General features: G+C 43.5%; 1 protein-coding gene across 3 annotated transcripts in view; it reads right to left on the reverse strand.

Moving 5' to 3' along the window:
- NTRK2 (neurotrophic receptor tyrosine kinase 2) overlaps positions 1-17702 on the reverse strand; it is a 374642-nt gene that overhangs the window by 257303 nt on the left and 99637 nt on the right. For all 3 annotated transcript variants that reach the window (XM_062207127.1, XM_062207126.1, XM_062207125.1), the window contains one exon: positions 16327-16426. In XM_062207127.1, the coding sequence (XP_062063111.1) occupies positions 16327-16426 (100 nt within the window). The remainder of the gene's footprint in view (positions 1-16326; positions 16427-17702) is intronic.

A 17702-nucleotide genomic window follows, 5' to 3' on the forward strand; every position in this document is an offset into this window, starting at 1 on the left:
TTCAAATACGTAAATTTTTAAATATTTAAGGTACTGAGGATTTAAAGACTTAAAAAGAAAAAAAAAATGTTGCAGAAAAAAATGTCTGCACTGATTCTTCCAATCATCAGAGGTTGCCAACCACCAAATGGTGTAACTTAACTGCAAATCAACTACCTTTTATTACTTTTGCACTGGTAATTTATCAAGATGGAAGTCTGAAGTCAGTATTTCCTAGGAGTGTAAAATTCAATTTTGAAGGTTGCCCTCAGGCATCAAGAAATGAACCTGCTGTGGCTGGGGTTTCCTGCTCAAGGAAAGTTGTGCTAGTCACTAAGAGAAAATTAAGAACAGGCAATGGCTAAGAGAAGCGGGCAGCAGCAGCTGCTCGGCTTGCTCGCACATGCCTATTTATCTCAGCAACCACACCATTCAGATGCCGGGTCACTTTCTATGCATCAGGTTAACACTCAGACTTTATTCAAATAACTTCCTGTACTTAAAACTATAACTGCTTTGACTTTATAGTCCTCATTTGTAGAAGGGGAACACTGACTTTCTCATCTAGGAGTTCTATAGAGATGGCCAATTGGGCAGGTCATGAGGTCATGTGATTATCAACTTATTTACTGTTAAAAGTGACTATAGAAATATGAAATATCAGAATAATTTATAGATAAAACTGCAACTAAGTTGTTAGGATTGTGACTTGTTCCATACATCTTTTCTTGAAAATTTCCCAATAACATTGGAAATAATGTTGTATGTCTAATCATTCTGACCTGTTCTCAGAAAAAAGACTACTAGGTCTGTGCAGCCCAAATCTTCATTACCACAGATGTTTCAACTTAGTAGTTTTTTAAAAAGATTTTATTTATTTATTTATTTATTTGAAAGGCAGAGTTAGACATAGAGAGGAAGAGACAGAGAGAGGTCTTGCATCCTGCCTTCAGGGAGCCAGGAGCCAGGAGCTTCTTCCAGGTCTCCCATGTGGGTGCAGGGGCCGAAGGTCTTGAGCCATCTACTACTGCTTTCCCAGGCCATCAGCAGAGAGCTGGATCAGAAGTGGAGTAGCTGAGACATGAACAGGTGCCCATATGGGATGCCGGCAAAAGGGGCAGAGGCTTAGTCAACTACACCACAGCTGGCTCCAGTCTAGGTAATTTCTATCCAATGTCCTTCATGCTGTTTCCTGACTATAAATTCCCATTTGTCCACTCTGTGTTTGAAACTCAGAGTAGAACTGGTCCCCTTCAGTTCCTCCTATTGCAACAGTCTTGAATAAATTGTGGTTTTTTTTTTTTTAAGATTTTATTAATTTATTTGAGAGGTAAAGTTGCAGACAGGGAGAGGAAGAGATAGAGAGAGAGGTCTTCTATCTGCTGGTTCACTCCTCAAATGGCCACAACAGCAGAAGCTGAGCCAATCAGAAGCCAGGAGCCAGGAGCTTCTTCCAGGTCTCTCCTATGGGTACAGGGGCACAAGCACTTGGGTCATCTTTCACTGCTTTCCCAGACCATAAGCATAGAGGTGGATCAGAAGAGAAGCAGCCAGGAGATGAACTGGTGACCATATGGGATGCCAGCACTGTAGGCAGAGGCTTAGCCCACTATGCCACAGCACTGGCTCCATGTTGTTTTAACTATGATTCTACTCTGAGTGTTATTTGACGCTCAAAAACACTATCTAACCAGAGACATGAAGAGGAAGATCATGAAGAATTCTCTAGTACCTCAAGTTTTTTGCACCTAAATATGAATTCCAATTGTACATTAATGAATAGCCACAGTGGCTACCACCAAGAATCAGGAGACATTTTTCACTCTGGGTCTCTGAGAACACCCAACACCACAGGAGCTCAGGAGAGGAACAGAAAACGCCAATGAACAGGAGCTACAGAGGGCAGAGGATTTAACCTAAGACTAACTGAACTCTTTTCTCAAGCAAATTTTTCAGCTATTACTAGAGTTATCTACCATTAATTACCATTTCAAGGTGAAACGGTTGCAAAAAAAAAAAAATCAGTGTTCAAGTGATAGGACAAGATGAAGCTACTTAGACAAGGCATCACCTGTGATTGGCATATTTTAATTCTGAAAACTTGGAGTCTGATTATAATTCTTTTCTGCCTTGCCATGTCTTCTACTGTAATTGAAAACCTTTGGGGTTTATAAGACACTGGATAGAGAGAGAACAGAGAAGTCAAATCAAAATTAATACTGTTGATTTTCAAGAATCTATGCTAATGCATGGGATTATCCAAAAGGGTGGCCATTGTTTTCCATGTTTAGATTTTTTCATTCTGCAGGTCTGTCTTTTCAAATGTGCTTTATTTATTTATTTATTTATTTATTTTACTGCTAATATCTGAGTTAGTTTTTTATGAATTTGCTAAGGTCTATCATATTAGATGAGAAAGAGAAAGAAAGATAAAGAGAAAAAGAGAGATACAGTGAGATCGTCCATCTAGTGGTTCATTCCCCCAATTGCCCACAATGGTCAGGACTGGTCAAGTCGGAGACAGGAGCAGGAGCCCAACCATTTGAGTCATCCTCTGCTGCCTTCCCAGGCACATTATCAGGAAGCTGGATTAAAAAGTGGAGCAGCCAGGATTTGAGCTGGTGTTCTGATATGCAGCATGGGGAACTTAACCCACTGAGCCACAGTGCTGGCCCCCAAAGTAGCATCTTAAGGGCTGCACCTAATGCCTGCTATCAGGCTTCACTCTTATTCACAGTATCTACCATCAACTACATGAGGGGGCTTTCAAAAGTTCACAGAAAATGCACATTATGAAAATCTTATGCATGGGTTGCAACTGCTTCAGCACCAAACAAGCATCTTTTGACTCCATTTCCTCTCCTGGCTTACCTCCCGACTTCTCTCTCTCCTCTCGTGTACAAGCTCCACGAGGCAGAAGAGTCTGTCCTGTTCCATACTGAACTGTCAGTGTCTGCGTATACAGCTATTCAGATCATCACTTCTTAATTTAAACTGAAATGAGACTGTTTACTTAAAACTTCATTTTTCTCCATTGTTGCACTTGGTCTTGAAACCAAGGCTATGATGCGGCAAAGTCTATTTTTGACAACGGTCATTAAGAGACATATACAATTATCAAAATCAAGATTGTCAGCTGCCGACATCCCCGAAATCTATCTTCTCACTGCATATTTAACACAGCCCCAGCTTTCAGGACCCAGCATCACCCAGGGCTGCACCTGCTGGTGTCGTGTGATCAGCTGAAAGACTAAACGTGGTGACAAAATGAATTCAGTTGTGGGGTTTTCTTAAAAGGTGTCTTGGGTCTTCTTATGAGGTTTCTTTAGTCTCACAGCAGCAAACATTAAACCTGGAATCATGTGGCCTGGCTTCTACACCAGGTCTGCCACACACCAGACAACCATAGGCAAGTGGCTCAAGGTGGTCCCTGTGTCGTTAGCTACAAAGCAGTCTTTGGGAAATTCTTCACCTTGCTGCCAGCTCTCTCCTCCTCAATTCCACCAAAGACCAGAGAATGCAAGAGAGACCTGTAAACCTTTCAATTCATTCTACTCATAATGTGTTCCTAATCAGGTTCGAGGTAATATCGAAGTAACCAGTATCAAGGTAGTGTCTTTGATATAGTAATGCTATAATTTTTTTTCTGTAATCCGTGACCCTCCCCAAGCAGACAGTGCCTCAAGGAAGAGTTATCAAGGCAGAACTAGAATGAAAGAGTTGAAATCCTTGGCTAAGGCTGGACTGTTGTGTTTTTCTCTTCTGTCTTTAACTTTATATTGGAGGAAGGCCAATATGTAGAAAGAACGATTTGACTGGGCAAATATCATCCTGCAGTCCTCTGAAATTAAATAACTTTTCGGAAAGCATGCTAAGGCCATTAGGTTCAAGTTTGGGAAGAAGACGATTTTTACTTGAAGTCAAACGATTACCCCCACAGATTCCTTCACCAATGCCAAAGGGGAAAACGCGCTTTTGCAAAAAGATCTTTAGTGAGCCAGACTGCACTGATAATGCAACAGTGTGATGGACGTGGTGCCATGTGGGCTCCAGAAAGAAGCCCTCAGCATCCAGCATCCCGTTCTTCCCCAAACCTTTCTCCTGAGTCTCATCGAGCCTTTAGAAAGAAGTTCCAGCTCACAGGAAACACCGAAGACCAAGGAAACACTCAAGGACACCACTCAGAGTCAGAACGAGGGGCCCTCAGGAGGCCAACTGCCCAGCCTTTTGAACACGTCAGAGTTGGGAGAGACAACACAGACGAAGCATTCGAGGACTGCGAGGGACCAGAGAAACACAGCGGCCAAATGCGATGCGCGAACTTTGAGTTGTCTGAAATGTAAGTGAGCATCAAAAGGGAACCTGGGAGACAGAATAGATGTTATCCGTTAGTACAGAGTTTCCCTAATGGTCTAAAGTGCAGTGATGGTGGCCTTGTGGTCATGCTTTTAGGAGGCATGTGTCCTAAGTTTTACGACAAACATGCTGGGGACCCGAGACTCAAGGGAAATGAGGTGGGAAACCTATTTTCCAAGAAGCCAACTGCTCACCAGAGGTTGAAGTTACACTCTGAGTATTCAAATGTTCAGCGTTCATATTCTTTCAATTTTCACTCATATTGAAAATTTCATAATAAAAAGTTAAAGAAGACATTAGGATCAGCATGTGCTATGAACCCCACTTTTCGTAGTCCTGCTGTCCCCAGAAGAAGCAGAAAGAGGGTGAGGGGAGACAAAGAAGTTAGACACAGGCAGGGAGAGCCTCTGGTGCAGTATGGGGTCAGGGAGATGCAGAGCCTCACGGTGGGTTTCAAGATACAGAAAAGGAAGAATCCTGCATCCACCTTCCTGGGAAGACCTGAAAAGCTGACCAGGAAGTCAGAGCAACCTCAAACCTAGAATGACATGAGCGTAGGCAAGCAGAGGCAGCTCCCCAGTGTGTCGCCAGACAACACTGGGGCCAGACTCATAGCAGCTTCTGTGCCCTCACTGCAGAGAGCCATGGGAAGGTAGCAGAACTTGATTGGGAACACAAGATGGCACATCTGTGGCTTGCACATACTGGTGGCCAAGGACGCACGGGGACATGGACAGCCACCAGTACAGAAATAACCAGCAAGGCCATGGATATGATGTGTTCCCTCCTCCCGCTATAATACTTCATCAGTTCCAAGGCACACACTTCACCACCACCCAGGACAGAAATGCACCCAGAGAAATGCAGAGTGGAGTGAGAGGCCCTGAACTGATGGAGAAAATATTGAATTTTTGATGATTACTACCCAATGCAAAAAAGGGCCAAAGATAGATATTTTGTTGAAAAAGTCACAATATCTTATGGTCTGTGTCTGAGACATGTGTGTGCTCCACTCTCAATCCAACCCTAGACATCTGACCAATTCCTCCATCCATTGCTTAAGCATGATGGGAGAATCCAGATATAATGTGAAGGACAGAACATTATAGGCCATGCATATGAATCCACATCTAAAATTACCTCGTAATTGTCTACACTCACGGGAGAAAAAGCTATGTATTAATAATGCACAAAGTATTTATTCTGGGCTAGGTAATGCATGACATTTCAATATGGCTGCATCTAATGTTCCAAGGATTTACTTCAAGTCAAATGACAAAGCCATGCTATGACGTCCATCTCAAAAGACTCAGGAAAGAGAGCAGCTGCTGCCCTGCTCCCTGGAACCCACACCATTTCCGGAAGAGACAGCTAAGGCAGGGCTGCCCTTCTGGGCTCGAAAGCTTGGATGTCAGGTACCCCCACCAGGAAGCATGCAGAGTCACCAAGGATGCCAACCAAACAAGAGAGAGCTTCCACTGACAACCTAAAGGCACTCTCTTCTGGAGACGATGGATAGTCTGAAAATATATCCAGGAGTATTTAGTGCTAGCCACACAAACACAGTATTTCCAATGTTAACAGTAGGGAGACTACAGTCCCACCGTGGAAGGGGAATATAAAGGACACCAGAAGTAGGAGGCAGGCTTGTTTAGTGGTTGTAGGTATCAGTTTTGTAACAGGATGACAGAAGGGACACTCAGATAGTTTGTCAAGTTTGTGCTACATTTCTGGTATTCAGGTACTTTTCTTTTACAGAATGCAGGGATTAAGAGTGGGAAAAGCTCAGCTGGCTGGTTGACTGTGCTCGAATCTTGCGAGCACTGCTAAAATTGACAAGCACAACCATAAATACAAACATCACTTCCTTCCCAAGACTGTCCCTTCTCTTCCACTCCCACCCTGGACCCAAGTCCCCTTCCTTCTTTGCACTGTTACTTTGGGGCTCAGATAGCTAGTCTGTCTTCAACTCAGGATATTAATATCTTACTAAGGACTTAGAGTTCATACAAGATTAGTTCCCTGGCTCGCTCGCTCTCGCTTTCTCTCTCTCTGTCTCATTCTCTCTGTCCTCAGACCATTACATCTCCCAGATGGCCACAGAAAAAGCCCATGTGTTTCTATTTTGCTGCAACCTTGATAAAAACAGAAGTCTTCACTGCCATTGGCCTTGTCTAGGCCTTTGCTTCTGCCATGGGATATCGCATCTTGTCCCACGGTTATAATTATATGGATGGCAGTCTATTGCATAAGGAGGAATTTCATTTCTCCAGAATTCCCCTTTTCCTGCCTCAAAGGCTGTAAATATCTCAATTGAAGCCTATTTTTGTATAAAAGAAATCATTCTACCAGTTGCAATTCCCTCTCTGCAAGAGAGAAGCGCATTAGCAGTTTCCATGAGCTCATGTTTCTAGACCCAAGCTAAAGGGAACTGGGGGGCTCCTATCTCAGCCTCACCTCTGCCCTTCTGTTCATTTCCTTTATTAAATAACCCTCTCAAAAGAAACGACTGGAGTAGGTTTCAGCCTCGCAGTAGGACACCCGTGTTCCGCAATGGAACACCCTGGCTCCAGCTCCTGCCTCCAGCTTCCTGCTGATGTAGACCCTGGGAGGCAGCAGCGCTGTGCGCAGCCTGAATTTGTATTTCCAGCTTCCGGCTTTAGCCCTGGCCCAATTCCAGCCTTTGCAGACATCTGGAGAGTAAGCCATCTAATGGGAGCTCACGCGTGCGCTCTCACTCTCACTCTCTCTGCTTCTCAAATAAATAAAATTTGAGAAGATAAACTTCTAAAACATGCATACCAAATCAATCAAATAAGGTTCTCATAAAGTCTAAAACAAGTTTTTAAAGATAAATTGTTCCAAGGACAATAAAATTGAGAATTTACAATGCTTCATATATAGTGCTTTGAAGAGCTTAAGCATATGTTTCAGAAAATTTATATTCATAATACATGTTCTTAAAGTAAAGACACACTATGGTTACAATTGTTCCTATAAATGCAATTAAAAATCTTGAAACACTAGAATATAATACACACATTTGTGGTATTTTCTGCAATTGAGCTCAGTACAAATTTTTAAAAATTCAGACAGGAATTTCCCATACACTTCCTTAATAATGTATTACTAGCACATCTGAAAAATAACTACCTCTAACAAAATTAGTTTAAAGAGCCAGGCAGTATACCAAGCACTGATATAATTTTTATAATCACCTGAGAAATAGGAATTAGTCCTTCATTTTGCCAAGGAGAGATTAAGATCTAGAGTTTAAAATTTTGCCCAAAATTATGCTTAGCAGGTGGGAGCACAGGGATTTGAACCCAATCTGGTCTCAGTTGCCAATATTATATTCCTATGCATTCCTGGGTTGAAGACTTACAAACAAGAAAGATGTGCATTATTCAAACAGGCTGTCTTCCCAAGTGCCATGTGACAATTCTGCTGATTTAGAGCTAAATTTATTTCTCAAGCCATTCAGTATTCTTGCCCAAAATAAAGTAAGATAAAATCAAAGCATATGTTAGAATTTCAGCCAAGTCATTATCTGTGTTCTGCCTAAATTCTGAAAAGCCTGTCCACTAAAATCAGACGCTAGAAACGAGGAGGAAGAAAACTGAAAGAGAAAAGAAAGAATGTAAAAGTAGGAAGCGTGGAGAGGCAGGACAAAATGTCAAGAATAAAGTGGAAGCAAAAAGACAAATGACGGGGTGGGGGGGGGGGAACCTGTAGATTTTCAGATGTTGCTGAACTGATCCGGAACCAGGACCCAAGAGCTTCCCCTGGTCTCTCACACAGGTGCAGGGGCCCAAGGACCTGGGCCATCTGCTACTGCCTTCCCAGGGCATAGCAGAGAGCTGGATCGGAAGAGGAACAGCCGGGACTCAAACCAGCGCCCATATGGGGTGGGGGCGCTGCAGAATGGGGCTTTAACCCACTGCGCCACAGTGCCAGCCCTCAAAGTCTAGTCTCTTAAAAGGATCTTTGGCTTTGCAGTGGAAGCAGTGATGTGGAAAGCCCCTAAACAATACATCACATACCCTCTCTAGCACGTGCAAACATAAGCTCGCCCTGACTCCTGCAGGGCTCATGGGAGCACTGGGGAGAGACAGGGGACTAGAAGGTAGAGTTCAAGTCAGCTGCAGCCATGGGATGGACCTGATGAATGTGTTCAGTGACAAGTCAGCCACATCCCGCACTGTTGTAGGTCTATGGGGAGGTTCAATAAACTGAACTCACAGAAGCAGAGAGTAAGGGGTGGTTACCAGGACCTGGAAGCCTGCAGGAAGAGGGGGAGGATGCACAGGTATGGAGGGTTTCTCTGTTGTGTAGCCCAGGAGGACAACTACGGTTGACAACAATTACTTATGCATTTAAAACTAGCTAGTAGACAGCATTTTCAATGCTCCCAATGCAAAGGCACGGTAAATACTGAAGGGGATGGATATGCCAGTTACTTTGTTCTGATCATTGTTTATGGTATTCACACAATGAAATATTGTTTTTCAACCATTTCAATATATTTCATTTAGAAATATATCAAGTTAAAAGCGGCGGTTCCATGCTACTCTCTTCTTTCACTACCACGTTCATGCCCATTTTTTGTAACCAACCAAGCTGCCTATGCTACATAAATGATCAATGCAAAGCTCCATTGTTGGTTCTACAAAGCAACTGAGATGCCAGTTTTGTCCTGAATCTTTCTTTAAGGTGACCATGTGCCCAGTAGATCTTTCTGTATTGGTGTCTCCCGCATTCACACTGTACTCTACAAAGACAGACAGTTGCTAGGTGTCAATTTACAAAGTTAAAATGAAAAAAGAAAGAGTTAAGCTCCTTTACAAGACCTAGCAAGCAACACACACCCCTGTGTGGCCTACTCTAGAGTTGTATGCACATTTTCAATGCGCTGCGAAGAATAAGCAGTTTGTGAAGAGACTTTACATAGGAATTGCTCACCGCACAAACACCCTGGGCATGGGCTGGGGTGGAGGAAGCTTGAATACTTTCAAACAACAGGAAGGGAACACTTGGGCTAATTTTTTCTTTAGAGACACTTTCAACGCGTTAAATAACTCCATAACCATTCCAACTGGCCTTTGAGGGGATTTCCAAGGATTTGAGGGGTGATGACCAGTTCTTTCCTCCACCAAGAGAGTGTGATGATAGACACAGACCAATTTGAAGCGGAGTCAAGTGGACAGTTTTTCAAAAGTGCCCAAGGAAACGTATTTTCTCTGCCACTACTTTATGTGGCTAATATGAGGATACCTCAAAGAATTAGTGGCAAATGTGTATTATGAAAAAAAAATTTTGCATGGATTTCAAACATGTTTGCTTTGAAACAAACAAACTTTTTCATTACATTTTCCAGAAACTCCTTGAAGTATCGCCATATAACCAACAAAAAAATTAAGATGTATAATTAGCAAAGTACAGCTAGTGATCAAAAACGAACATCTTTTATTCTTCTCATGATAAATGCACCTAGCTTTACTATTCGTCAAAATGTCGATTTTAACCCAAATTGACAAAAATATAGAAGATGTGGGTGAGGGTAATAAACAAAAGGATACCCCCAAATGCTGCTAGTTGGGAAATTAAATTGGCAAAGCATTTATTCAAGGTCAACCACTCCCACTTGCAATACACACACCTTTTTCTCAGAATTCTGCATCCAAGTAACTCTCTATATAGAAGGTATTATATGAAATAATTTTCTAAAAACTTAGACACCCATTAAAGGAAAAAAAATCAACCCTTCACCACTCACCCATAATGATTTACATACCAAATACTAACTCATTTTACAAAACTCTGTAAGGTAGGTACTATCATTGCCCAATTTCAGACAGAAACACGAGGCGTCCTCAATAGGTTTGCAGAAAAGCTATGCTTGGATTTCAACAATTTTTTGCACCAAACTAAACGTATCTTTTCTCTCAATATTTGAGGTCCCCTTAGAAGGAGGCAAGAGAGGGTGAGACAGATGAGATGCTTGTGCACATAGCTTTCAAGGGACACAGCCTGGCTTCAGACTGCTTGGGAATACTATTAAACAGAAGGCGGGAGACACCAATACAGAAAGATCTGCTGGGCAAATGGTTACCTTAGAGAAAGACTCAGAACAAACCTGGCATCACAGGTGCTTTATAGGACCAATGGTGAAGCTTGACATTTGATCATTCACATAACATACGCAGCCTGAGTGGCGACAGAAAATGAACCTGAGAGTGAACCTGGTAGTGAAAGAACAAGGTGACACAGAACTTCCACTTTCAACTTCTTATATTACTAAGCCATTGCAATGTTTGAAAACCAACAATGGATGGGCCTATGACTGTTACGATTTTTCCATGCTCTTTTTCTTTAACAACAAAAGTTGGGGAAGGGAATAAGGAAAAGAGTTTGTCCTTAACAGATGTTTTTACAACTGCGCTTTCGGTCGCATTCCTCCCTCACTGAAAAGCTGATCCAAATATCTGTTAGACTCAACCTCCTAAACTTTCAAGAATTGTCTTCAGTTCATACGAAAGGCTTTAACCTCCAACCTCGTCAGCTTTGGCCCCTCTATGTTTATGACTTTTTTAAATAACCAGATTCTTGGTTGCTACTGAAAGACATTCAGAAGGTCAATTATAAGAGCAGAAACTTGACGTTGGGACCTTGAATCCAGAGTTAAGAAAACTTGAACCTGCGCCCTCTGGCAGTGTAGCTGCTCCGTCTTTACTAACCAGAAGCCTCTCTGGCTGAAAATAGCAGGGATGCATGTGTGCACCGCAGTTTATCTGCTAGGATGGAGGAGGCATGTTGAGAAAACCCGCACAGAGTAAGAGAAAGTACTTCCTCTTCCGGTTCATGCTGCGGGAACTTCTGGTTGTCACTCAGAGACTTTAGGCTACATGGACAAAGCATGCATCATCAAGGAGAACACATAGCGTACGTGGACTTGCAACAGGAAATGCAAGTAACAGGAAGCTGATGGCGAACACTGTTCTCCAGTGTGATGCAAGCCAAGCTCCCTCCCTCATAGTTGGCCCTCTTGGCATTTTTTTCCAGTGCTATACACCACCAGGGCCACACCCCAGGCTCCCAACCAGGAGCAGTCTTCAGAGATGAGAGGCAGCCAGGAAGCAACGTGAGAACTTGGTTACAACACAAGTGAGAGCATTCAAAGGACTCCTTGCCTATTTCTTTGGCAATAAAGCTGCTCTGGAAAGTTCTTTGAGCCCTATTTCAGTGAAAACTAAAATTAAAATAAAGCAGAGGCAGCCTTAGGAAAAAAAGGATAAAATTATACACTTAAGTACAGGGATATCAATACAGATACAGATTTAGATAGATTTATTATAATTCTATGCATCCATATTAAACCACATATGAATAATCCCTACACAGATGGCCAAACAGCAAGAGAGCCTTATTTGGGGCTTCTGCAATTATGGTAACTACATATTCAACCAAAAAGCCATAGGGCAGGGTGAAGGCCCAGAAATGAACACAGGAAAAGAAGCAGGATAGAGTCTATCACTGGACATATTCACCGAAACGTAGCCAGTAGCCTACCAGACAGCAGTAATAAGAAGCTTAAACTATAGCAAGGGATGGTGAAAGGAAAACTCTAGGATAACAGCAAGATCTGAGCTGCCATCTGGCACCTTTGCTGGCTTCAGAGATGGACAAAGGCGCGTCTTCCAAAGCTGTGCATTCAAAGGCAGAAGGGTAGAAACTGAAGATGCTCCTGTGCCAAGTGGAAAGACAAAGCAAGCCCTTCACATTCAAGCCCATGGGTTTAGAACAGCGAGTGAGAGTACCAGTGTTGTGGGTGCAGAGTGATAAGCCACCAGCATCCTGGGGTCAGAGTGCAGGTGTGAGTCCTGGCTGCTCTGATTCTAATCCAGCTCCCTGCTAATGCACCTGAGAAAGCGGCAAATGAAGGCACAACACTTTGGGCCCCTGTCATCCGCATGGGACGCTTGGATGGATTCCTGGATCATTGCATCAGCTTGGCCCAGCCCCAGCTATTGGGGGCATTTGGGGAGGGGAGTGAACTGGCTGATGGAATATCCATGTGTGTGTATGTGTGTGTGTGTCTCCCTCTCTCTCTGTCACTCTTTCAAATAAATAAATAAATCTTAAAAAAAAAAACAGAGAAATCATTTAAAAAATAGCCTTAAAAACCTGTACAAAATTATCTCCTGTTTATGGCCATTCCTTATCTGGGATAACTGGGTGGGGGGTGGGGGGAATGGAAGCATCTCCCCTTTAGAAACTTAGGACTAAGTCCCAGGGTTCTGCTGCTATTTGGATGTGGTTTGTGCCACAAAGATGCACGCGCTGAAAGTTTAGTCCCCAGTTCAGCGGTGTGGAGGGGACAGAGCCTTTAAGAGCTGAAGTCCAGTAAAGCCACGATTAGCTCACGGGGTTCCACCTTCATGGGTGGATTGATGCTTCTCCTGGTAGTGAATCAGGCCTCACTGGACTATGAGCCTTCTCAACAGGGCAGGCTGTTGTAATGCAAGGCCACCCCACCTTGGCCCTTCTGCATGCAGCCAATTCCCTTCCTGTTTCTCTGTCACGTTGTGACGCAATCGGGACATGCTCTGACTGTCTGGGACATTGGCACCACGCTGGACTCTTGCTCACCCAAATATGAGTCAAATTAAATCTCTTTATCAAGTACCCGGTCTCAGATATTTTACTACAGCAATGCAAAAACAGACCGAGGCAGTGTCAGCCATTCCCCCAAATATGAACTCTTTCCCAATTATCAAACTCAGGTGAATGAGGCTGAAAATACTCTTGGATGCATTGTGTGCCAACTACGAGCCAGGTACTGGGTAAGCAAAGTGAACAATATGAATGCTCATGCCAGGGAGCTACCTGTTCAGAACTGTGCCATCAGCATTCCGTTCACACATAGCAGAACAGAACTGGGAGAGGGAATGAAGTGTAGGGTCCTACAGACCAAGCTCACTAAGCAGGTGTACCCAGGTTTAATTAACAGAGATCACCTGTGCAGAGAGGCAATGCTGGTCCCAGGTAAGTCCTTCAAAATGGACTTGCCCTGCCTGTAACTGCACGGTCATCTTAAGAGGTTCATGGGCCCTACCATAATAAACATTGGCTTGTATTCTGGATGTTTCCACCACAGACTTAAATAGTGGACAGTTGAGATAAACTGTGCAACACCAGAAGAGGTTGGAAAGCTAGGAGCGCCTGTGGGTGAGCTAGCAGCCTCCCTGCTCTTCCACTCTGTCTCCAGGATCAGGGAGTAAGCACGGAGTGAGAACCTCCATCCCTTGAGATGCTTATGTGGACAAGAATCTGTAACAGCTCCTCTGAGCCTCGGCCACGGGCCTCTTCCATGGAGACTACAGCTTCAGCCAAGCGAAGGCCTGGCTGAGAAAGCAAGATTTTCATATTGCCTGATTATTTCAGGAACGAGAGTATAATAGTGTTTTTTTTTTTTACACATTCTTCCTTTTTATAGACACGTGTTTTCAGTAGGAATCTCAGCTCTAATAGCATTTAAAATACATTAACCTACATTAATTTTTAAACACCACTTTTGATGCCGTTTCATTTGCACTCGATGTATGTGGCACCTCTTAATTTCTAGGCTCCCCAGAGAGAATTAATTCAGCATCTGACTTGTAAAACAATAACCTCAGATCAGGCCCATTTTGATCAAATCACACCCCAGATGGATGGTTGCTAAAAGTAGGAAAAATGAGCGATTCTAAAGGACGCGAGCCTCTGAGACAAAATTCCTAAAAGCTCCTTTATTTATTTTTTTGAGTGAGGGAGCAAAACATACACTATAGTAGTTACTGCTGCAGAAAGTCATTGTGACAAGGCTAAACAAGCTCCTTAGACTCCACTAAGGATATGCTCAGGGTGTACACAGTGTAGGTGCCTTAGTGGTAATCAACCCAAATTACTCAAATAAAATACCATTGCAGCCTTAGCATTGAGCTTTCAACATCCAGTATAAGAGGTTCTCAAAAACTTTGCATAAATACATTTTAGGAAAAAACTAGGCATGAGCTTCAAAAATGTTTTGCACCAAAACAAACTAATCTTTTGATTCCACTTTTCCACAGTGTTTTGAAGGACTGCCATATAGTCTCTCCTCTGGAACACAATGCCTACCCTTTTCTTCCTCCATTTCTATACTTCAGAAAATAGATACACCTGTATTGTCTTCTTAAACCAAGAACTGGAAGGGGTTCCTCAATTTTGCTCCAAAGATTCCCCAAAACTTTTACTGAGCCCCCGAAAGACCTCAACATTGTCCTTTCTTTAAGGGGCCCATGGAATAAAGGAGTTCAACTCAACCTTTGAAGACAGGATTATTCACCCGCTGGAACCTGGTACTCTCTGATAAACTTTGCTGACAGACATTCCACTCCAGGTGCCTCCAGGAAAAGAAACCACCCGAGCTGGTCAAGAGAAGCAGGATGCCAAGGAAGGGAGCCAATACGTGCAGCACAGCAGCCTAGCTCTGGCCTGAACACCAGCTGAGACACCTTGAAAGATCTCCATGAAGCAATGGGTGAGTCTGGTTTGTATGCCCTGCCTAGCTGTGGTCACACTCAGAGGGAGCCCTGGTGGCCCAGGTATACCACGTGGGACAGTGACTCTCCAAGAACGCGTGGGACATCGCAACACCAGCATCCCCTGGAAACTGCAAGAAGTGCCAGTTCTCAGGTTCATTCAGATCTACTAAGTCACAAACTTGAGAGCTGGTGCAGCAAGCCCCACTCCCAACCAGTGTCACAGGAGCCCGGTCAGACAGCCATCACTCCAGAGGACTTAAAATCAGCACACCCTCGTTCCTCTTCTAAGCCTTCCTGGCTATTGGTAAAGGGAAGACCGCCTCTCCTCCAAAGATGGTCGAGAATCAGCTGTCTAAAGGGGAGGCAGGGGGCTGATTTCAGAATTTCTTTTTCCTAAGCCTTGGTTTATCACTACTTTTCCATGTTCATTTCTAGTTTAGGAAACTTGGTCCCAGGCACCAACAAAGGGAGAGAAACAAGGTCATCACCAGATCTCATCTACCCGATAGTCCAAGGTATGCTGAACAACTTACTGCCGCTTATACATTCTCTTCAAATAAGCAAGCAACATAACAGTAACGCTAATAAGCCATACAGATTAAAAAACAAAAAAGAAAAGAAAAACACCAGAATTGCTCTGACACACCTCTGTCACCACTAATCTTCTCCTGATTTTCCCACTATGTCACATAGAAATGGTCCCATGAAATAAAGCAATAACCTATTAGCCTAAACATGGGGTCTCACTCGGAAGCAAGTGCTACTCAGTAAGGCTCTTTACTTTCCAGACAAGAACATTTATCCAAGTTTCTTCTCTCCAAATTAATTTTCAGTCCTCTAAGAATGACACAGCGATCTGTTCTTGGTCCCTCATTTTTTCACCCAGCATTGAGAATGAATGTTTCCACTTCAGCAAAAAGTCTTTCACACACACAACAACGACCCACCGATAGCTATTATTTTGCTTTGCAGCTCTACTGTTTTAAGTTCCAAAAGTGGGGACCCTGGAAAAGCAGCGGCAACACCAAAAGCATACGGCTAAAGACAGAAAAATCAAATGCACAGCATACAATACACCTGCCCATCCCACCCTACAGCTACTGTCCTTTGCCGACCTTTCTGAAACCAAAGGGAAAACACAGCAGCAAAGCTTGCCTGCGTCGCCCTTAGTCACTGGATACTCAAGGAACCGGTTCTGCGTCTTTGGGGACAACTGTCCTCATTGACAAGTGGGCAGTGCTGAGTAACCCACGTCATTTTCTCCCTCTTGATAGGATGTATCTTATCCTTGTTGCTATTTTTTTTTTCAGCCTTGAAGCCCAATCCTTGTTCATTTAGCCACTTCCTTCTGTAGTAGTAATTACCATTAGACATAAGCCAAAAATGATCTCAACTAAGGAGTAAAGTCAAACACAAGCCTTCTTACCTTTCATGCCAAACTTGGAGTGTCTTGCCAACTTTAGCAGAAACAGCATCACCAGCAGGCAAAATCCCACCACAGACGCAATTACCACCACAGCGTAAACCTGGGGCAGGGAGAGAGAGGGCAGTTAGGAACCTGCCGACAGTGCCCTAGGAGCAAACGATGTTGATGACAGTGGCAGTTAACATTTGCCAAATGCTTACTCCTTGCTTCTCTAAGATCATTCTCTACATCAATTCACTCAGTCTTCCACAGCCCTCTGATGAAGGATTCCCAGGACTATGCCTACTTTACAAATGAGAAAACAGAAGTTCCAGCCCTAAAAATGGGTATCTGATGGATTTCATATAGATGGAGATACTACACATATACAAGTATGAGATACTTCAAGGAGTTCACGGGAAATGAGATGAAAAGGTAAGTTCACTTTGATGCCCAAAACTTCTGCAATCCATGCTTGCAAAGGATCTTCACAAAGCTTGCGGAATGCATACTGTGAAAAACTTATCTTCAAACTCAAAAGCTTAGCTTTTAAGACCATTTTCCATAATGCTGCTACTTTTGAGCTGTTGGAGGACATGTGTGCTCATTTGACTCTTCTACTTGTGTGCATGTCTGGAAACTGTCCATAATAAAAAGTTTTATTTTAAGTTAGTACCACCGCTCTTAGAAGTCAGGGTACCCTGGAACTGGTAGTTGGACTGGAAGAATTCAGCATGTGAGAACTCCTTGGGTTGTAACTTAAAACCTGTTCTCTAGGTATGCTATAGGCTACCAAAAAAAGGTTTCTTCAAGTTTAAAAATGTCATTGTGAGGTGTGCAGGATGCAAATGGAGACATGGCAGACAACAGGTATAAGGTGAATCTTGTCACAACCTTGAGATGGAGGGGACAGAGGTACAAATAGACGTAGCTCACACCGCTACCATCCCCTACTGAGCAAGGCATAACACCACCCTGAGCACATCTCAACATACTAGAAACAAAGATGTAGACAGCACTGTGTATCTCCCTCGAGTCTTGCTCAACCCAAGGTCCTGCTTCCAAAAGAAAATCCATTCTCTAAGCTGGGTGCTGTGGGGACAAGGTGCGTCTCCTGGTGGCTTGGTTCCCAGCGTGACAGCATTGAAAGGCCGTGAGGCTTTAAGAGGCAAGGCTAGTGAGAGGTCATGGGATCAGAACCGCCCTCCTGAAGGAATTTAAGCTGGTCTTGAGGAATGAGTTGCCTCTCAAAGGAATGGACGAGCTCCTGTAAGAGCAGGTTGTTGTAAAAGAGCAAGCCTGGCCCCTTCCCACTCCTCTGCTTCTTCCCTTCTGCTCACGTGTTCACTTTCTCTCCCTCCACCATCATGAAGCCTTCTCCATGGATACTGACGTTG

The sequence above is a fragment of the Lepus europaeus genome, chromosome 12, assembly GCF_033115175.1.
Source record: "Lepus europaeus isolate LE1 chromosome 12, mLepTim1.pri, whole genome shotgun sequence".
NCBI classification, from domain to species: Eukaryota; Metazoa; Chordata; class Mammalia; order Lagomorpha; family Leporidae; genus Lepus; species Lepus europaeus.